Here is a 23,811-nt window from a genome sequence, read left to right as displayed (position 1 = left end):
CCAGCATTTGGCCCATATCCCACTAAACCTTTCCTATTCATACCCCATACAGATGCCTTTTAAATGTTGTAATAGCCTCCACCATCACTTTCTGCATGAAAAAGTTGCTCTCAGGTCCCTTTTGAATCTTTCCCCTCTTACCTTAAACATATGTCTTCTAGTTCTGGACTCCCCTACCCTGGGAAAAAGACCAGCTATTCATCCTATCCATGCCCCTCATGATTTTACAAACCTCTATGCTCCAGGGAAAAAGGTCCTGGCCTATTCAACTTCTCCCAATAGCTCAAACCCTCCAATCCTGGAACATTCTTGTAAATCTTTTCTGAACCCTTTCAAGTTTCACAATATCTTTCCTAACGCAGGGAAACCAGAATTGAACACAGTATTCTAAAAGTGACCTCACCAATGTTCTGTACAGCTGCAACATGACATTTCAAGTCCTATACTCAATGTTCTGACCAATGAGGGCAAACATGCCAAACACTTGCTTCACCACCCTACCTACCTACGACTCCACTTTCAAGGAACTATGAAGCTGCATCCCTAGGTCTTTTTATTCAGCAACACTCCCCTGGGCCTTACCATTAGCTGTATAAGTCCTGCCCTGATTTGCCTTACCAAAATGCAACAACTCACATTTATCTAAATTAAACTCCATCTGCCAATCAAAGCACAATTCATGGAACCTTGCAATTTACTGATTCAGATGCTTTGATCAGGTTGATGAATGAAATGAAAAATTTCTGATATTGTTCTCAACATTCTCTGCAATTTTTCTGACAGTAACGAGGTTGTCAGAGGTTCCTCTGGAAGGGCGTAAGTCACACTGTGGACAGAATCTTCTTTGGCCTTGAACAACTTTGGCCGTGGTGAGAAATTTGAGAGAATCATGTGATATGTCGAGTAAGGCCTTTCTCAACACCAAGCTGCATTTTCTAACAAAGTCCAATATCGAGACAAGGTTTTCATTAGTGGGCAACAAGAGACCTATTAATGAGGATTATCACTCATTATCACCTTTCCTACTACAGAATGTCATCTCTCTAATATGCAGGCTCCCATTCTCCCATCTGCCTGATCAAAATGAGTTGCCAAGAATATCTGACAAGGCAGTGAAAGCAAGCTTACCACTTGCTCCTTTGGACGTCTGCCTTGGACACCAGTCACCAACATCACAGAGCATGCTCCAAAAGCAGTGACAGCACACACCCTACATCCATCAACATTGTCATCTGACGAGTATCGGCCTCACTGCATAGTTATGGCCCATCTCTGACCTACCTGCAGGATGGTTCCGCACTGCAATGCTGCACTTTTCAGCATGGCAGCACCTACCATTGGAATGCTGGTTCCAGGACCAGTCTGCATCTCAGACCTCCCTCTTTCACTGTCTCGCCTGCAATTCCCTCTCCCTAGTATGACAGTCTCAATTTGGAGTGTTGATAGCTCACTTAATAGAATTGTGAATTCTTCTTTCCAAACACTCTCTGCTGACATTGTCCATGAATGTTCCAATATTCTTAGTTGTTAAACATCTTTCTTTTGGCCATGAAATTGAAACTGTAATTGAGACTGAAATGGAAAGGCAGATGAAAGAAGACAAACTTTATTTACAAACAGAATGAGCTGATCAAAATTAAAGTGATCTGTCCATTCAAATTTAACAGTGTAGGAATGCAAATGAGCTAAGAACAACTTCAGGTCTTTTGAACATAAGAGTAACAACATAAACATGTGGAAGCAATTTAGCGAGGTCTGCAAATCCAAATTTGGGATTTAAGTTTTTCAAAATGAGAATTCAGAATTCATATACTTAAATCTCCAGTTGCATTTGGTTTCTTTGAAACATCTTCTAAAAATCAATTCCAGATCATGTTAGAACCTAAATTATGACAGTTTTTTTACAGACAGTGATTGGTTTGTAAAGGACATAAAGTGAAAGATCAAATATCTCCTTTAATTCATGATAGTCAGCAGTCAGAAGTTAAACTAATCTAGCAGCACATTGTACTGTAGCCGATTTTTCAGACAACACAAAAATAGGTGGAAAAAGAGGTTTTGACAGGGATACAAACAGTTTACACTCCCTTATCCTATCCCTATAACCCAGCATTTTTCCATGGCTAATCCATTTAGCCTGCACATCCCTGGTCACTATGGGCCATTTAGCATGGCTAATCCACCTAACCTGCAAATCTTTGGACAGTGGGAGGAAAGCAGAGCACCTGAAGGAAACCCATGCAGACATGGGGTGAATTTGCAAACTCCACACAGCCTGAGGTTGGAATTGAACAGGGTCCCTATCACTGTGACGTAGTGGTGCTGACCATGGCATGGAGGGACTTTATATGAGTACAGGCTAAATAGAATGGGTCTCTTCTCACTAGAGTTTTAAAGAACGAGAGATGATTGCATTGAAATATATAGGGTTCTTAAGGGGCTTGACAGGATAAATGCTGAGATGATGTTTCCCTCATGGGAGAGTCTAGCACCAGAGGGCATTGTCTCAGAATAAGACTGAGATGAAGAACAATTTCTTCTTTCAGAGGTTGTGAGTCTTTGGAACTCCTTGCCACAGAGAACTGAAGTGGCAGAGTCCTTGTATATATTTAACGCTGAGATAGATAGACACTTGATCAGTAGGGAATCAAGGTTATGAAGAAAGGACGGAAAGTGGAATGTTGGATCAGCCATGATATGATTGAATAGCAGAACAGGCTTGAGGGGTTGAACACCTAACCCTGTTCCTATTTCTTATGGTTTTAGGGCCATTCTCAGGATACATCTACCAGAAATTATCTCAAACACATTGTGCACAAACCATAATCTGTTATCCCCTCAAACTGAGGATGTCATCTCCTCAGGTCCTTGGGTTTCTGCCAAGGCCAAGATGATGTTCCCCAGAGTGTGGGTCCAAACGGCACAGTGTATTGGGAGCACATCTTTTACAGGCCCTTCTCCCTTTGGAGTGAGTAAAGAGGATCCAGAAGGATCAGTACCAATGTCGACAGTCTCATGACGGATTTCCAAACTATCTTTTTGTTACTGTCACCTTTTACAGATGAGTGACCGCCAGGTTCACAGCCCTGACCCTGCCTGCAATTCTCTTGACATAATAGGACTTGCAAATGGACCCTGGTAAATGGCTGCGCGTGACTGTATTCAATGTGAGATCTTTGGAGTATGTCAATATCCACATGATCTTGATGGATTGGAGGTTAGATTTCCGTAACATGTCAAGCCACAAGATTGGGAAAACATTGTCTACAGCCTCCTGACACCCTCACAACCAGTGAGACGCACAATCGTCCTTCCATGCCTCTTTTGCCATTAAGGACCTTTAGTGTGACATTGTATTTGGCCCATAGTTCCTGATCTTACTGTCATAAAGGTCTTAACCATAAGTGAAAGCTCAGAATGGCATTGCTCAAGGTATTGCTGGAGCGTGCAATCCTCTCCACATATCAAGGCAACGATCCATAGAGGCCCTCTGGGACTGTTAATTACAAGGATTCACAGCCTTTTGAATGACCAAATATTGCCCCATTTCAGCCCTAAGTGATCACCCCCTTATCCTGAGTCTGCAGCTCCTTGTTTAAAATTTCCCAGCCAGGGGGACATAATCTTTCAGTGCTTTCCCTGAAGAAGCTTGCCCTCAATTAGAGTGTCTGGCATTATTCCAAAGTCCGGAGAATGTCAAACCAATTGTCTCAGCCCCTCACATCAGGGGCCAGTCGAGTGGACCTTCGCTGTACTGCCTCCTTCCTTAAATAAGAAGATGGAAACTGTACACAGTACTCCAGATGTGATCACACAAAAGCCTGGCACAATTGTAGAAAGATCTCTTTCCTCCTGTACTCCAATCCACACGCCATTTGGCTTTCTAATTCCTTCCTCTCCCTGGATGCTGACTTCCTGTGTTCCTTATGCATCTACAATCAATCCACTCTGAACATCAACATTCACAATTACAATGCCTTTTACAAAATGTTCTAATTTTCCATGCGTATTAAGAAAGTGAATAACCTTACCTCTCCCCACATTGTATTCTAACTACCACCTTGTTGTCCATTTGTTTAGCCTGTCAATATTTCTTTATAGTCTCTCTGTATCCTCCTCACAGCTTACATTCCGAACAAATCAGTTCCAAAAAGCTCTAGGAGGAACTGCTAAAGGCACTTCAGAGGAGCAGGTTTTGTGGTTGAAAGTGATGCTGAAATATATTATCTTAGCTCTGGAATTCACTTGTTATGCTTTGCCATTCTCAATAAAACTACTTCTATGACCAAGTGTTTGGTCATATATCTTAATATCTCATGTAACAACTTTAATTTGACACCACTCCACTGAAGTATTTCAGGACAAGGATCAAAGTATCGAATAAATTCAAACTCATGTTATTCTCAGAAGTAGGCTGTAATCTGCTCACCTGTACGTTTAAACTTGCACTGGTTTCATACTGATCAGGAAGTGAGGTTGGTGGAGGTGGAAATCCACCAGGGAATGTTGACATCGGACTCAAACCTTCTACAGGTGGTGGAGGTGGAGGGAATTCACCTGTAGGCAAAACAAGGAAATTCAAACATTTGTCACCTGAAATTCAACTGGTTTATGAGACAGTATGTTAAAAATAGAGCACAAAACAATAATTATTTCCTCAACCCACCAACATAGGTGACAAACATTTGCTAGTTAATTGGTCATGGCATTGCTCCGAGAAATCAGAATGACCCTGCCTGGTTTGAACTGAAACATTTTTTAGACACTAATGTACATAAATTACCAAAAAATAACTGACATAAACTAACATAATAAAACAAAGAACAGCAGATGCTGGAAATCTGAATCAAAAGAAAAATTGCTGGAGGAACTCATTAGGTCTGGCAGAATCCGAGGAGAGAAAGCAGAGTTAACATTTCAAATCCAATGATCCTTATTCAGAACTTAAGTTTCCAGGTTTCATTTAAAATAACTGATACATATTTCAACAAATGAAAAGTAATTACCCTAAAGACACATTGTGCATACACATTACTGGGACATTTTATCCAAGCAGTGACAACTCATTTCCTGCATCACAGATCTCAATTTCAAACTTAATTAACAATTCAGTGTTCAGTGCAGTAGGATCCTCTATGTTTTCTAAGAAAAGTAGTTCCGAAACTTACATGGCTCTAAACTACAGATTCCACATTAATTTACAAGGAATTCATTACCTTAATGATTTAAAGTTTTCTTGGATCCCAGGTGGCTCAGCGTTTCTGCACTGACAAGTTGCAGCCTCTCTCTAACCACCCTCCCCCCCCCCCTCACTTTTTGCAACCTCTATCTTTGTCCATATCCCTACCAAAGAATTTCACAATCGCCCATATACATTGCAGCCTCAGTTTCCTCTCACTGCTCTTGCAATATCTGTCCTCCCGCCCATGCTTTTGCAATACTCCTGCTGCCACCACCCTTCCCTAGCCATTGCACTCCTCCGGTGCATAAACCGACACAAGCAGCAGCATACAGAACTCCTAGATCCAGCAACCCAGACCCCCCACATCGAGATCTTGCCCAACATCCTAGCACCAACATCCTCGTTATCCTGTAGACTTCAACCCTGGCACAATGTTTGCACAGAGACGTCTCCAATACAAGCATTAGATTTCCTAACTGCTTGCTGGATCTTTAATAACAAGCTACTTTTCTCCCAAGTTGTCTGTTGGTAGGCTCATCAGGAAGCCTATCAGCAGCCACCACAGGAGATCCCAAGCCTGTCACTGGAGGGGGTGCAATCACCATTTTCTACTTACTAGAATGATTCCTCTCAATGGTCAATTCCATTCATGAATAATTTTTGTACGTGATTTGTTGGTATTTTGGGTTGCATTTTGCACAGTCTTCACTTTTAGAGTGAAGCTGTGTTGTTAGATCAGGTCTACAATTAGATGAGTGAACATTACCAAACTTTATTGAGCATATCAAGGAAGATAAGAAAGAACATCACTGGATCATCAGTAAAATGATGGAAGATGTCATCGCCAGTGCTATCAAGCAGCACCTGCTCAGCAATAACCTGCTCAGAGACGCCCAATTTGGGTTCCACCAGGGCCACACAGCTCATGACCTCATTAAGCATTGGTTCAAACATGGACAAAAGAACTGTACTCCAGAGATGAGGTGAGTGTGACAGCTCTTGATGTCAAGCCTACATTCAATCAAGTGTGGCATCAACGAGTTCTAGCAAAACTGGAAACAAGTATCAGGGGGCAAACACTCCGCTGGTTAGAGTCATACCTGACACAAAGGAAGATGGTCATGGTTGTCGGAGATCAGTCATCTCAGCTCCAGGACATTTCTCAGGAATTCGTCAAGGTAGTGACTTAGGTCCAACCATCTTCAGTTGCTTCATCAATGACCTTCCCTCCATCATAATGTCAGAACTGGCGATGTTTGAGGATGATTCACAACATTAGGCACCATTTGTGACTCCTCAAATACTGAAGCAGTCTGTATCCAAATGCAACAAGATTTGAACAATATCCAGACCTGGGCTGAAAAGTGGCAAGTAACATTCATGCCACAATGTTACAAATGCCAGGCTATGACCAGCACCAATAAGAGGCAATCTAACCACTGCCCATTGACATTCAAAAGTGTTACCATCACTGAATTTCCCACTATCAACATCCTGGGAGTTATCATTGACTAGAAATTCAACTGGATTCACCACATGAACGCAGTGGCTACAAGAGTAGGTCAGAGGCTAGGAATATTGCAGTGAGTGACTCACTTCCTGACTCCCCAAAGTCTGTCCACCGTTCACAAGGCACAAGTCAAGTGTCTGATGGAATACTCCCCACTTGCCTGGATCAATGTAGCCCTAACAACACTTCAAGAAGCTTGACACCATCCAGGACAAAGCAGCCCGCTTGATTGGCACTGCATCCATAAGAATCCATTCCCTCCGCCACTGATGTTTAGTAACAGTAGTGTGTACTATCTAAAAGACGCACTGCAGAAATTCACATAAGATCCTCAGACAACTCCTTCCAAACCCATGACCACTTCCATCTAGAAGGACAAGAGCAGCAGATATTTGGGAACACCACCATCTTCAACTTCACCTCCAAGCCACTTGCCTTCCCAGCTTGGAAATACATCGCCACTCCTTCACTGTTGCTGGTTCCAAATCCTGGAATTCCATCCCTAAGGGCATTGTGAGTCTACCCACAGCAGGTGGACTACAGCGGTTCGAGGAGGGAGCTCAGCACCACCTTCTCAAGGGCAACCAGGGACGGGCAATAAGTGCTGGCCAGCCAGTGATGCCACATCCCACATTCCCCAAAAAAAGACATTTTTTTAAAAATAAAAACAATCCTGCAGTCACAGAGTTCACAACTTAACTGAGAAGACTGCCAATCATCTTGCCCCTCTTTTCCATGAGTTCCAAATTGAATAAATTCCTAAGGGGACCAGCAAGATAATGAATTTCCCAACTAACTGCTATTCAGGACAAAAGCGGGTTTTGTCGTTCTCAGAAAATAACTATTTATTGCAACACAGTTAGTGTTAACAAAGGATATAGATAAGAAAGCATTCCTATTCGTCTACTATGTGACTCAAACGATACCCCCTTAAAATTCCAGACACAGACACACTCATTGACAAAAAACCCCACAAAAACAGATGGTTGGACACAAATATTATGGATGGATAAAGTATTGACAAGGAAGAAAATTCTTGTGAACGAAAGTCAAGGTCACAACGGTGTGTTTGACTGTCTTTCTCAGTTTTCTTTGATGCACCAGGTGGTAGTTGTCTGACATCTTGATGGTTGATCAGGTGGACCCAAGTCTTCTCTTGTTAGAACACTTTCTTCCAAGCTTTCTTTGTTTCTCTGTCTTTTCAGCCTCAGAGCAAGTGAGTGGCATCAGATGAGCATTTTCAGGTTGCAGGCTTTAAGTGTCTCTGCTTGTCTTACACTAGATATGGAGGTGCTGCTGTTGGAGTGGGGTGGACAAGGTCAGAAGTCACATGTCACCAGGTTATAGTCAAACAGGTTTATTTGAAATTGCAAGCTTTCGGAGCCCGGCTCCTTCATCAGGTGAAGTGTGACTTCTGACCTTGTCCTGCACTAGAGATGTACAGTAAACTGCAACATAACCAATCCAAAGGCTGACAACAGGCAGTCTTTCCTTAACTCAAAGACTCCTGGCATCACTCTGTCTCAATTTATTGATCTCATTGATTCAGAAAGTAACTTGCCTTTCAAAGATAAAATTGTTTACCACTTGCTCTTTCAAACTTATAGAACCCTTCTGGTATTTAGCTATAATGCAATACCTGACTTACATTAAACAAAAAAAAGAACTGCAGTTACCTGAAATTAGAAACAAAAACAGAAATCGAAGAAGGGTCATTGGACCTGAAATGGTCATTTTCTCCACAGATGCTGCTAGACCTACTGAGCTTTTCCAGCAATTTCTCTTTTTATTTCTAACTTCCGTTTCAATGTATAGACTAAAAAGGAAAAATATGAGGTGCCTTACACAGTTCTCAGTTCTATGTGCTCTGATGTCTTTATAACATAGCTCCTTATATACATTGTCTGTAGTTATCCCTTGAACAAAGATATAAGGATAGTGGAATCAAGGATTATGGGGATAAGGCAGGCACAGGATACTGATGAGGATGATCAGCCATGATCATATTGAATGGTGGTGCTGGCTTGAAGGGCAAAATGGCCTACTCCTGCACCTATTGTCTACAGTAACACTTTACACCATCGGATCTGTATCCCAAACCTAGGGAGACTCAACACTGTCTGAATAAGAAGGAAGGAAAGACTCAGTGAGAAGGGAGGGAAAGCAGTAACCACAGTAACCTAGTACCTTTGGTGCAAAGAATGATCTTGTATGATTGCCAGCACATAACAGAAACTACCTGTGTTACACAGACTGGATTCTTTTCTTGTTCTGTATGGGCTGTGATTCAAAACGGTGCATAAATAAAACGCTCAACATATCCAGCATTAAAATATCTCCCAGCGTATGGTTTCTATTAGGATTCAATCTTAAAAATCCAAAAATAGGAAATGAAGTTTCTGGAGCTGCAGTCACCTGTTCATTCACAAAGACTGGCAGGCTTGTAGTCAGAGTTAGAGTGTCAAAACCACTGCAGCACAGAAAGAGCCTATTCAAACTACCGACTCCATGCTGGCTGTACGTGGTGTAATCCAGTCAGTTCAACTCACCCGCTCTATCACCCATTCAACTTCCTTTCCAATTTGTTGATCAACACCACTTCAAGCACCCTTGTAAGCAGTGAGTTCTGCTGTGTGTGAAAAGGTTCATAAGAACTAGAAGCAGAAGTCGGCAATTCAGCCCCTCGAACCTGTACTGCCATTTATTACAATAATCGCTGAACTATCTGAGCCTCAAGTCCACTTTCCTGCCCACTCTCTATAACCCTTTAACCTTTTACTAATTAAAAACTTATCTCCTTCTTAAATTTATTCAAAGCTCCAGTACTTTTGTCGTGAATCCCAGGAATTCTTTGACCCATTGAGAGAAGTAATTTTTCCTCATCTCTGTTATAAATCTATGACCCTTTAACCTAAAACTGTGACCGTTCGTCTTACGAGTTGAAACATCCACTTTAAGTATAATTTGTTAATCTCCTTTAGCATCTTACATATCTCAATTAGATCTCATGTTAGTCTTCCCGACTCAAGTGAGTATTGGCCTGAACTGCTCAATCTCTCCTCATAAAACAAGCCTTTCACCTCTGAAACTGACTAATATCTGTGATTTGGAGAGGCCGGTGTTGGACTGGGGTGTACAAAGTTAAAAACCTGGTGTTGTGTGATTTTAAACTAATATCTGAATTGCCTCCAATGACATGACATTCTTCCTCACAGAAGGGAATCAAAATTGTATGGAGTATTCCAGATGTGGTCTTACCAATGCGACACTTTCTTATTTGTCATCTTGACTCCTTTAGCAACAAATGCCATAATTCCATTTGCCCTCCTTATCATCTACTGTACCTGCATGGTTAACTTGGTCCGACTCATGCACAAGCACTCCCAGATCCCGCTGCCCATTTCTTTCCTTTTTTATATTCATTCATGGGTTCAGGGCATCACTGGTTAGGCCAGCATTTATTGCCCATCCCTAATTGCTCAGAGGGGAGTTAAGAGTCAACCACATTGCTGTGGGTCTGGAGTCACATTTAGGCCAAACCACGTAAGGATGGCAGTTTCCTTACCTAATGGACATTAGTGAACCAGATGGGTTTTTCCAAAAATTGACGATGGAATCAGTCAAAATTAGACTTCCAGATTATTTTGTAAAATTCAAATTCCAACACCTGCTGTGGCAGGGTTCGAACCTGGGTCCCCAGAACATTATCTGAGTCTCTGGATTAACAGTCCAGCGATAATACCACTGGGCCACCACTTTCCCTCAATTTATGCGAATAGTTGGCTTTTGATTTTTCTGACCAAAATGGATAACCTCACATCATGATGAACTTCATCTCTTAAATTTTGGCTCATTCACCAAACCTATCCACATTCATTTGTACATTTCTTATTGCTTCATTGCAACTTAGTTTTCCACCTATTTTAGTGTAATGCTCCTCCTCACAATCATCTTCCATTTCTTACCAAAACCTTAAATTTGTATCCTCTCATCCATTTATCATCCACAATGAGAATAGCTTTTCTTTGTCTATTTTATCAAAACATGTCCTAATCCCATACACTTCAACCTGACGTTCTGTCAGCTTCCTTTGCTCCAAAGAAAAAAACTCCAATATTGCCAATCCAACATTGTTGCTAAACCTTCCTAGAATTATTCTGGTGAAATCTCCTCTGCACCTTCTCAAGAACCATAAGACCATGGGCAATAGGAACAAAAGAAGTCTATTTGGCCCATGGGATTGTGGCTAATCTGACATTTCTCACATCCACTTTCCTGTCCTTTCCCTGTAACTTTTGATGCCCCAACTGATCAAGAATCTATATATCCCAGTCTTAAGTATACACAAACACTCTGGCCCTACATCTCTCTTTGGCAAGGGCTTCCAAAGATACCAAACCCTATGAGAGAAGACATTCCTCCTCAAATCAGGCTTAAATTAGCATCCCTTTATTCTGAGACTATGTCCCTCTGGTTCTAGAATATCCCATGTGGGGAAACATCTACTCAGTGTTTACTCTGTCAAGCCACTTGGGAATCCTACATGTTTCAACGAGATCACCTCTCATTCTTCTAAACTCCAGTGATTAATTTTGCTCATAATACAATCCCTCCATACCACAGATCATTCTAGTGAACATTGTCTGAATTGCCTCCAATGACATACCTTTCCTTAAATAAAGTGACCAAAGCTGTTCTCAGTACTCCAGATGTGGTCTCACCAGTACCTTGCACAGTTGCAGCAAGGCTTCCTTACTCCTATCCTCCAATCTCCTTGAAATAAGTGCCAACATTCCACTAGTCCTCCTGACTATCTGCTCCACCTGTGTGCTAGCTTTCTGTGCTTTGTCTACATGTACCCTCAAGTTCCTTTGTGTCACAGCTTTCTGCAGAATTTCTTCATTTAAATAATGCTAAGTTCATTGATTCTCCTTTCCAAAATGAACGTCACATTTTTCTACATTATACTCCATTTCCTAACTTTCTCCCCAAGGACAAGAACATCTGTGCCTTGGAAGAACTGTAAACTGTGAGGAGGATAGTATGGAATTCCAAACATACATTGTTATGTTAATGTAGTGGGTGGAAAGGTGGTAGGGAAACATGAGGTGATACACTTTGGGCAGAAGAACATGGAAAGACTAGATGAGATGCAGGGCACAATTCTGAAGAGGGTGCAAGAAAGAAGAGCCTGGAGGTATATGGGCACTATGATGCTACTTTGGCTTCTTGCTGCTAGAATTGTATGTGAGACAAACTATTTTACTGGATTTGCCTTTACCAAGTGTGTGCTTATGGGATGTTAATATATTGGAACAGTTAATGATCCATTTATTATTATTAAGTATTTCAAGAGTTACAGTTAAGCTTTTTTTTAATTTCATTATGTCTGTATTTTAACTACAGTGTAGAAATAAAGTGTGTTTTGCTTCAAGCCTGATAACCGAATTGCATCCAGAATACAATGCCTGACACTTGCCTTTGAAATAAGAAAAAGTTAGGATCTACGGTGGAGACAGAATAAATAAATCATGCAATGTTCTCAGCTTTATTAATAGGGACATAGATTACAAGAACAAAGAGGTGACGTTGAACTAATGCAAGACATTTGTTAGACCTCAGATGGAGTATTGAGTACATTTGTGGCTGCTACATTATAGTAGAGATGGGAATGCACTGACAGAATGCAGAAGTGATTTACTAAATTGATTCCAGGTGGGAGAAACTTTAATTGTAAAGATAGATTGAAGATGTTGGGACTGTTCTCCTTGGACAGAAGAAAGCTGAAAGGAGTTCTGATTGAGGTTTCCAAAATCATGAGCAGAACAAAGCAGATAGGGTGAGGCTGTTTCTGCTTGTAAAAGGAAAAGGAACGAGGGAGCACAGATCGAAAATGATATTCAAACAAAGCAAGGGTGGAATGAGAAAAAGCTTTTTTCAAACATCAGGCTGTTAGAGTATATAATGCACTGCCTAGAAATGTGGTTGAGGCAGGATCAGTTGAGGAATTCAAGATGATAATGGATGGTTATTTGGATAGTATTCATATGGGAGGGATATGAGGAAATTGGCTCCAGATAATAGAGCTGGTGCAGACAAGAAGGGCCAAATGGTCTTCTTGCATGGTAATCATGCTATGATTCATTGCACCCTGTCTCCTTTCCCAATCTATTTCCTTTCAGGTAATAATCTGCCTTCCTGTTTTTGTTGTCAAAAAGAGTAACCTCCATATTGTGTTTCATCTGCCATGCATTTGCCAACTTATCAACAATCATGGATAAGTTTTTGAATGTTACCCTGTATTCCATGATCTAAGCCATGAAAGCAGTGGTTCCAAAGTCCAGAATTTCTACAGTATCTCACTAGATCCTGCAGAATCCGCTCAACACACTCCAGATATTTTGAAAGACTTTGGATCTAAGATATGGTTATTATGCAGGCACTTGGTGCACGAAAATTTGCACAGTCAGATTAATATCCAGCTAAATGCATTTTTGCTGGTTGAGAAGGGAATGCTGGCTAGGACACTGAGAGAACACCATGTTCCTCAGCAATTAGTGTTATGGTCCTATAGAAACCACCAAACAGGATATCAGCCCTGACAGTGATGTGTCATTAACTGTTCCAGCTTTCTACACCAGGATTAATCCGTTCCTCATTCCTTGCACCAGCAGCCCCTCCCAGTCTGCTGCCAGCTCAAAGCACAAAAACAAAGCCAAAGGTGATCATTGTCACCCAGCTAACTGCAACCAGACCAAAAACACACTCCATGAATAAGGAATGCGAGTAAATAACATAACATCGCTGGGACTGTGAAATTCCTTCAGAAAAGATGAATCGCTAATTGTTCGGAGAGAGGAGTGAGTGGGGAATAAAGAGAATATTCACTGGTTGGGAGGTGACCAGTGCTGTTCCTCTTCTGAGCTTTCAACTCTTCATCAGACATATTCATGCTTGGCTAATTTAGCAATAGCAAGTGCCACACTTAAGTTTGCAGATCAATTTAGTGGCTCTGTATCTATCCTAATGAATTATTTTAAACACCTCAATTAGGTCACTTTCCCACCTTCTGAACTCCAGGGAAAATAAACCCAGTTTGCGAAACCTGCCTTGATACAGCAATCTAGGTTTGTTCAATACATCGCATCAGATGAATGACACTTTGATCTTTTACTATACATTCTGTGTCCTATGATCCTGCCCCACTAGCTACCTGACAAAGGAGTAGCACTTCGAAAGCTTGTAATCCCAAATAAACCTGGTGTTGTGTGATTTTTAACCTTGATAATAAAATGCTGACCATATTTCCAATATTTTCCCCTCCATCAGTCATGACACCTCTTTCTCAGATCTGGCATCCATTTCTATATCAAATCCACTTCTGCGATGTGATTTATGGTAGCTTTCCAAGTTAATAATGCAACAAAACGACAATTTGGTCAGATGTTCAACATCTCTGTGACTGCAATTTATTTTTAATGGTTGAACACTTGAAAGAGATTTTCTGTGTGCTTAAGTATTAAATACTCAATACAAACCCTCCTAAGCAGGTGGAGTAAAGAAATCCCCTTTTAAACTTTAATATTATGAAGGAACTTGAAAGGGAAACAGTTCTGACTGTTCAGGCCTGTGAGCCCAAAGAAACTCAGCCCCAATTGCTTTAAACTTACTTGTCACTGGTTTGTCCAATTTGAGGTTTCTGGACTGCAGCATGCAGTAACCCAGCAGCATCAGAGGTGAAGACACTGTTGCAGCATCAAAATTTTGGAACTCTGTCCCCAGCAGCATCCTTTCGGGTCTACCGAGACCACATGAATTGCAGTGGTCTAAGAAGGCAGCTCACCACCACCTCCTCCGAGGCCATTATGGATGAGCCAGAAATGCTGTTTTTATGCCAGTAAAGCCCTTATCTTTCAATTTAATCATAAAAATAATTAGTGACATTAAAGTAAACCAATGTAGTGGAGATGGCCTTAGTAAAGTTGGGACTGTCCATTCAGGGACACATTCTGCCGTGTGTTTCACTGAGATATGATTCCAGCTTGGGAAATTGGGAGAAACAATGGCTCTTTGTAGAACACCACTTCATAATCTTCTAAATCTAACTCTATGAACCATAAATGGTACAACACAGAAGGAGGACATTCAAGTCCATTACTTAGGTGCAGCTTTTCAGTATAGTCGGTTCTGATGTAACGCAGTGGTTCCGTTCTCATGCAATCCTGTGTTATAAGAAAATCATGTAAAAGCAGCTCCATTTAAACTAATGGGGCTGGAATCACGTTATAACCAATATATGCTTTAAGAGTTCCCGCTTTAGAAACACTGTCTCCAATTCGTCAACTGTGGTTTCGCAAATTCACGTTAGCAAAACGCGCAATATAATGGGATGACCTTTAGTGAGTAATCTCTAATTAATTCCATGTCCCTTGTCTTCTCCCATTGCACTGTGATTTTTCAAAGCTCTCTAGAGCTTTTTAAATGCCTCACTTGTTTCTCCAATGCTGAATCTGGGACCTCAATCTGCTATGATTTCTGGCTGTTCCTTTCCACCACCTTCAAATTATTCAGCACTCACTTCGTAATGTCCCTGAAGAAGGATCTCTGGGGCAATCAGTCTGGAAGTAGGTTTACTAGATTGATTTCGGACATGAGGGGTTAGTCTTATGAAGAGAGATTGAGCAGTTTAGGTTTATGTTCTCTCGAGTTTAGAACAATAAGGTGCATGCTATATGAGATATATAAGGTGCTAAAGGGGATTGACAAAGTAACCGCACAAAGGACACATCCTCATGTGGGTCAATCTAGAAGAAGAGGTCACAGTTTTAGGAGAAGGGTTAGCAGATTTAAATCAGCAATGAGGAGAAATTACTTCTCTCGAAGAGTCATTAATCTGTGGAACTCACTCCCCCAGAGTGTGGTAGATGCTGGGATGTTGAGTAAAGTTAAGAAAGAGTTAGACAGATTTTTAATGAGTAATGGGTTGAAGGGTTATGGAGAGCTAGCAAGGAAGTGTAATTGAGGTAAATATGAGATTAGATCTCACGGTATCAAAAAACAGAGTAGGCTCATGGGGCTGAATTGCCTACTCCTGGTCCTCGATCCTATATTCTTAAGGGAAGAAATGCTTGACTGTTTCCCTGACTATTGAATCTCCTAACCTATTTTATGGCTACACTGTGAGGTGTCTGTCCATCCAAGCAGTCAGCTGCCGTGCATGTATTTTGTTGCACAGCCTCCACTGCCATTCAATGCTGAAAAATGGTTTGCTCCCACATTCCTAGAGGATTCCTGAATTCCATACTTTTTCCAGCCTGCCAGATGGTCATCCACATACCCTCCTCCTGAACTCACAGTGGTTGCAGAATGGCCCACTTGCTGCAACACTATTTCCAGGAAAATCTCAGTCTCCTATATCTAACCATTCCTTCAGCTCAGAAACCACTGGTGTCACCAGCTGCTTATGACTATCTAGGACACATCAAATAGCCTGGAATCTCCACATAATTGTGGGCAATGGGTCTTAGCTTTCCTACTAATTTGCCTAACAAATTCCCTTTGGATTCCATTAATTATCAATTATTTACATACACATTTTATATACATGTTTACTATACTTGCTTGATTTAAATCAATTACCACTTTTTTCCCACTTTGCACAGAATTCCCATTTTATCAAATTTCCATTGCCTTCCTGTTTGGCAGCTAAGCTCAGCACTCTTTACGAAAAATACTCATCCTGCATCAGCCACTGTGTCTAGTCAAATTTCTCTGTTGAAATTTGCTCCAACACTTTATTTCATTTTCACTTCCTGAACATTTCTTAATTACATATTTGAGTTAGAATTTCGTTATCTTTTCCTTCTCTGATATTAAATGAATTGATCTACAATTCCCTGCACTTACTTCCTCTTCCACTTTAAATGTAGGAATTAGATCAGTTGTTCACTAACCTTCTAGAAGTATTCGCTTTCCTATTCTCATGCACATTAAGTGTAGTGTCACTCTTCTTTTAATGTGCATGGTCACAGGAAACTTGTTTCAATTTATCAAGCAGCGTCTCATCTTTATTAAAGTAATTAAATATATTTTACAATCTCTTATATTGTCAAGTCCACCATGCTAGTCTCCCTGGTAAATACGGTGGGAAAAATAATTATTTCATAGTTTTGTTATTTTATTGTGGTTTTATCATGTCTAGCTGGTGGAAGCCCAACCTGAATCCTAAAGTTCCCTTGGGTAATTGATGTGAGTTCCCAAAGCATGCACACCATCCACAAAGCACAAATCAGAATCTATGAACTATGCGTGACCTGCCTGCAAGAGTGCAGCTCCAACAACACCAAGAAGCTTGACATCATCTTGGACGAAGTAGCTCACCCCATCCACTAATCTCAACATTCTCTCTCACACCACTGTGCAAGGTGGCAGTAAAGTGCACCATCTTGTATATGATGTATAAGCTCCTTGAATAGCATCCCTGAATCACTGCAATATGCGTCAAGGTTACTTTAACAGCACACACCTACAATGTTACAATTCTGACTTGGAACTAGATTGTTGTTCCTTCACTGTCACAGGGTCAAATTCTTGGAACTGCCTTCCTCTGAGCATCATGGTATTTCCAAATGCATTTGATAAGGTGCCACATCAAAAGTAATTGGGGAAAATAAAGCTTATGGTGTAGACAGTAACACAATAGCATAAATAGAAGATTGGCTGGCTTTCAGAAAATGAAGAAATTGGATAAATGGGTTTTTGATTGGTAGATGTGACAAGTGCAGTCCTGCAGGTGTCTGTACAGGGGATTCAACATTTTAGATCAATAACTTAGAAAAGGGAGCAAAGGAATGGTAGCTCAATGTGGAGGCAACCCCATGATAGGTAGCAAAGTATGTAATGAAAAACAGATAAGGAGGTTGCGACAGATATAGATAGACTGAGTGAATGGACAAAAATCTGGTAGGTGGGAGTATAATGTCAGAAAATGCGAAGTGGTTCACTTTGGCAGGAACAGTGATAAAGCAGATTAATACTTAAATGGATGGAAAATGACTGTTTAAATCTGAGGAAGCAACGGGGTTCAGGTATTCTGGTATGTGAGAAACAAAAAGGTAGTATGAAAGTGCAGCATGTAATCAAGAAGGTTAAAGGCATGGTTAATGGAATGCTATCCTTTATTATGAGAGAAATTGAATGTAAAAGTAAGGATGTTAGGCTTCAGTTGTACAGGGTAATGGTGCAACCACATCTTGAATATTAAATGTCATTTTGGTCTCCTCATTTAAGGAATGATGTAAATGCATTGGAGACAGTTCAGAGGATGTTTACTAGATGAATTCCTTAAATGAGTGGGTTGTCCTATGAGGAAAGTTTGGACATGCTGGCTTGTTTCTGCTGGATTTTAGAAGGAGGGGGGGTGACTTGATTGAAGTGTATAAGGTCCTGAATGATCTGACAAGGTGGACATGGAAATGATATTTTCCTTTTGTGAATATGTCCAGAACTAGAGGACACTGGTTTAAAAATAGGAACAGAGAAACAGGAGTAGGTCAGGCAGACCATCAAGTCAGTTCTGTGATTAAGTATGATCACGATTGATTGAACAGTTCAATGACTTTTAGCCACCTCCTCACTATAACCCTGTACGCCACTGGAAATCAAAGAGCTGAGATTATGTAAGGCTCTGTCCAGACCACATTTGGAATATTGTGAGCAGTACTGGGCACCTTATCTAAAGAAGTATGTGTTAGCATGGGAGGAGGTTTACAGGAATGATCCCACTGATGAAGGACTTGTTATATGAGGAGTGGCTGATGACTCCGGGTCTGTACTCAGAGGAGTTTAAAGGATGAGGGGGGATCTGATTGAAACTTATAGAATACTGAGACATTTGGATACAGTGGACATGGAGAAGCTATTTCTATTAGTAGGAGAGACTAGGACCTGAGGGCACAGTCTCAAGGTGAAGGGATGCCAGTTTAGAACTGAGATGAGGAGGAGTTGAGATGGTGGCTAATCTGTGGATCCCAATGCCACAGAAGACTGTGGAATCCAAGTCATTGAATGTATTCAATACAGAGATAGATAGGTTTTTGATTAGTAAGGGGATCAAGGATTTCGAGTAGAAGGCAAGAGAATGTGGTTGAGAAACATATCCGCCATGATTGAATAGTCAATGGACTGAATAGTCTAATCCTGCTCCAACATCTTATGGTCCTGTTGATCAACCTCCATCTTAAACATACTTAAAAACTGAGTTCTACAGCTCTCGGTGGGAAAGAAATCCAAGGGTTCATAACTCTCTAAGGAAAATAATTTCTGTTCATCTCAGACCTATGAGGAATCGCCTTATTTTTAAATACTGCCCCTCAGTTCTACACTCCCAAACCAGGGAAAGCACCTGACCCAGTCTCTCCCTTTAGGTTTTCTAGGTTTCCATGGATCTCCTCACATTCCTCAAAACTCTAAATCATACAGGCCAAGTTTGCGCTATTTTTTTTCATTGGAAAGTCCAGCCATCCTGGGCATAAGTTATGGTAAACCTTTGTCACACTCCCTCAATGCCAATCATATCTTTCCTGAGATTAGGGGACTAAAACTGTGCATAGTACACCAGATGTAGTGTAACTAAGCTCCTATAAAATTTGAAGCAAGCCTACACCATTCTTGTACTCAAACCCTCTTGCAATAAAGGCTAATGTTCCTTTCTAATAGTTTGCTGCATATGTATGTTCAACTTCAGTGATTTATTGACAAGGACAGATTAGTCCTTTTGTACGTTTACACATTCTAATTTCTTACCATTTGAGAAATACATCACACATCGGTTATTGCTACCACAGCAGATGATCTCACATGTTTCCACATTATTTGCCATTTATCATGTTTTTGTCTACTCATGAGATCTGTCCAAATCCTTCTGAATCCGCTTTACATCATCCTCACAATATACATACCCATTTAACTTTGTGTCATCCACTAATTTGGAACTTTTACATTAGGTCCGTGCCTCCCATTAAGAGATATATACTGTATTGTGAACAGTTCAAGCCCAGGCCCTGATTCTTGCTGCTCACCACTAATCATAGGCTGCTGATATGAGAATTACCCATTTATTCTTTCTCTCCGTTCTCTGTCTGTGACAGTGCATTACCTCCTGAATAAAATACTTTGATTTTTTTCAAACAAGTCTCTAAATTTTCATGCTGATGTTTGAACCTCTCACTGGTCTCTTCTCTCTCAGGAAAGGATCTTCAAGCCCCGCTTAATGACTTCACGGAAGTATACAGAGGAATTGGTCTTCGCGTCAACCTCAAGAAAACTCTAATGTTTTACCAACCCATCGCAGGTCAAATTCTGGTCCAACTAAAGATCAATGGAGAAATTCTCCTAAATGTGGAATATTTCTCCTACCTTGGAAATTAGCTCTCATCTAAAGCTGACATCAATAAAAAGATTCAACATTGCTTCCAATCTATGAGCATTGTTTTTCAGACGCCTAAGGATAAGAGTCCTTGACAACCATGCTAATACCAAAATCCTTGTGTATAAAGTCGTCATCTTTCCCACTATTGAATATGACTCCGAAGCTTGAACTACATTTGCACTCCACCTCAAGGTACTCTATTTTCGCTTATTCATGGACACAGATATCCATGGCTGTCCAGCATTTATTGCCCATCTGTAGTCACTCTTGAGAAGGTGGTGGTGAGCTGCGTTGTGGAACTGATACATTTTATGTGCTCATAGTTATCCCACAATGCTGTTAAGGAGGTATTTCCAGAATTTTGACCCAGCAACAGGAAACAAACTGCGATATATTTCCATGTCAGAATGGTGAGTGGCTTGGAGGAGAATTTGCACGTGTTAGTGTTCCTATGTATCTGCTGCCTTTATCCTTCTAGATTGATGAGAAGTGGTCATGGATTTGTAAGGTGTTAAGCACATACTCAAGGTGTTAAGCTTACACCCAACCTGTGCTTGCAAATTTCTGCAGTGCATCTTGTAGGTGGAATACACTGCTGTGACTGAGCATCAGCAGTGGAGAGAGTGGATTTTTGTGGATTTAGTGACAATCAAGCAGGCTACTTGAGAAGTACCATAGCTCTGTTTGAAATGGATTCTCCACAGGCACACTAATATCACCAGCATCAAGGCCATGACCATCGAAAACCAACTCCAATAGGATGGAAATGTGCTTAGTTCTGATCACCAAGGCAAATCATCTTTGCCCAGCTCAAGGAAGGCACTCAAATGAGAAAGGGAGTGTGTCAAAAGTTCTCTGAAGGCTTCCTCAAGAAATGCAACACAGATATTAATGCATGGGAGACTCTTGTTCAAAAGAAGCCAACTTGAGGAACCTTCTGCATGAAGGGCCACAATTCTTTGAGAACACCTGTCGACAGAATGGAGTATGGAAAAGGAACTGGGGAAGAAGTACCAATGAACAATTCCACCTTCCAGAAACATTGTCCAAATGTGTAGTCGGTGATGTAGTTCTAGGATCAGGCTCATCAGTCATACAAGGACTCACAGAACCCATAACCAGTGACACCAAATTTCCTACATGGACAATCATACTCATTAACGAGTGACTGCCAACAACAAGTTTCTGACCTTCTTCCTGATGCCTGACTCTCACTGATATTTATCTCTCTCACTAGTGTTTGACTCACTCACTGATGTCCACATATTCTGCCTGTTTTTTCTCCTGCTTTTATTCAGCATTAGTCTTGTTCCATCAGCATGTTTACTCTAAATGATGTGCAGTCTAATTCAGCTTGATTGTTTTCAAAATACTTCCATTTGAGAAACCACAGTCAGACGCCAATCGTTCAAATAGTTTTGAAATGTTCCATTGCTGCTTTGCATGAGAACTGAATACAATCTTGATTAATTCTCTGCCCAGTTAAACCCTTCAACTCCCATCGGACCTCTGCCCTTTGTTCAGTTCGATGCCTTGAAACCATTTTCTGTCCTGCAGGAACAACAAGTTCTCTCCAAATTATCTGAACAATGTGAGTGTCTGTGGCTTAGGATCATCAACTGTGATTTTTCTGCAAACCCATCGAACATCTCATTCTGAAAGAGGCCAGAACTGGATGTACTATTTCATGTTTGGCCTGACTGAAGTATTGGACAATTTTAATCACTGCATCCTTTAAACATAATGGTCTTCTCAGTATTAATGCCAAACAGTACCAGAGACAGGGATTTCACAGTGGGCCATTGCCTCATCACATCCTTTTCCAGTTCGAATTTGAGTCTTTTCATATCACAATGCAGTCACAACCTTGCTGCCAGGACCAGTATCTGAGGCCAATGCAAATATCCATTAATTAAAATTGAACAAGCAGGCCAATCTGCTTGCAAGCCTCAGAAAAGTATATCCTCCATTAGCTGTGATTCTGCAAATGGAAAGCATTTATTAAATAATCAGAAGTGTGGCACGAGTTACACCAAAAACCAATCTAAGACCATCAACTGGGTCTGTACTGTGGTGTATTTGGGTAAGCTAGAAGCTAGTTACATAAATATTCAGGATCTTGTTTTAAGTAGACAGAAATAATCTTTACATGCTTTGCACCTTTTTCCAAACACATAACAATTATTGGAGACATCTCGAGCCCCAGCAGTGGGATTCTGGTTGCATGCTGACAGAATGTTACAATTTCAGTTGTGAGATAATCGCAGAGTAGATGCTAATCTGGGACACCCATCTGATGTCAGAAAACAATCTCAAGATGTCCCAAAATGCTTTAGAAAAAATGAAATAAATGTCAAGTGCAATCTCTTCCGTAATTCAAGTAACAAGACAATGAAGTTGTTCAATATAAGACCCCACATATTTCAATCAGTATCGCTGAAAATAAACATGTCTGTAAAAGCTTTTTGCCTTGCATTCACCTGGGCTTTCTGAAGCATACAAATGGATTGTAATAATTGGTAAGGAAAACTGACTGGTTAGATTATGATTGACAGTTAGCTGCCATGATTTGTTTAAATTTAAACAGGGCTCTGGCTCATCAGGATATTGTAAGGAATGAGCCAGAGAATGATTGTTCAATTGATAAAGACATAGTACATGTCCTTTCCTTCCGTAAAGAACAATGCCCTGTCTTGTCATATATGTAGGTTCCAATACAAAGTGTTATTCACAAAATCACATCTATTGTTAGCCTTGGTGTTTTGAATTCTGCACGCCCAGGCTGGTTAGATACCAAGATGTGAGTATGCAACATGATACCTGATGCAAACAGCCAAATAGACATGCTGCTTGAAATAAATTGCCAGACTTTAGGACATACCATCTACATAACTGGCATCACACTGGCACACAAATTCATATATCACATTGCTCATTTGTATCCAAGGGCAGAACATCTCTTTGGCTTGACAACAACATCCTGTTAGCAGGAAATACTACTTCATAGCAGCACTGTGAAATGGCTGTTGATGTTAGGTGTTTGTCAATGGTTAGAATCAGCAGGACTCTGAGATGAGCATGCTATCTACTGGGACTAAATTGAGAAGATCTTTGCAATGTTCTTTATTATTCTCCACCAGACATTCCTTAGTAGAAGCCACAATCAGACCTTTTGGGCTGACTGTAGCAGGACTAATACACAGTCATAATGCAAGTAATATTTGGCACTTATCAGATGCCACAATCATTCCAAAATTATGTTCTTCCTACCACATAGTTCAGGAACATAGTGTAAGAACTTCAGTGTCAGTGCAATGTCAGGCATATCAGATGTGTGTCCTAGAAACTAACTGATTGAATCAAACAACATGATTCTTCCACCTGCTCTAATGGCAAAGTACAGATTATATTCAAACAACTTGCACTTGGAAAATGTCGAACAAAGTATCTCCTGTTATACGACTCTTTGATTAGGAAACACTTGCTGAACAATCATGAGTGCATTAATAGCAATGATCATAATCAGCAATATCATTATCACTTAGCCATAGTTCCAAAGGATCAAAGGAACCTCTCTTCATTAGAAAATAACAATTTTGCTTCTTGCATCTTAAAGAGGCATGGTCCCTGCAGCATGGAACAAGGCAGGGCCTGCATGAATGACAATAGTCTGCTTAGGAATTGAAACCC

The 23,811-nt window shown here is 40.7% G+C and overlaps 1 protein-coding gene across 12 annotated transcripts in view; it reads right to left on the bottom strand.

Moving 5' to 3' along the window:
- The window catches only part of LOC122556090 (LIM domain containing preferred translocation partner in lipoma), a 376,029-nt gene that overhangs the window by 154,607 nt on the left and 197,611 nt on the right, over positions 1-23,811 (bottom strand). For 11 of the 12 annotated variants that reach the window (XM_043702536.1, XM_043702544.1, XM_043702540.1 and 8 more), the window contains one exon: positions 4,430-4,557. In XM_043702536.1, coding sequence (XP_043558471.1) covers positions 4,430-4,557 — 128 coding nt within the window. Of the gene's footprint in view, positions 1-4,429; positions 4,558-5,216; positions 5,233-23,811 lie in introns of those variants that run through there. The other variant, XM_043702545.1, reaches the window with a different exon arrangement.

This window comes from Chiloscyllium plagiosum, chromosome 13 (assembly GCF_004010195.1).
Source record: "Chiloscyllium plagiosum isolate BGI_BamShark_2017 chromosome 13, ASM401019v2, whole genome shotgun sequence".
Lineage (NCBI taxonomy): Eukaryota > Metazoa > Chordata > Chondrichthyes > Orectolobiformes > Hemiscylliidae > Chiloscyllium > Chiloscyllium plagiosum.
The sequence above is the reverse complement of the archived record's forward strand: the minus strand, read 5'-3'. Positions and strand labels throughout refer to the sequence as shown.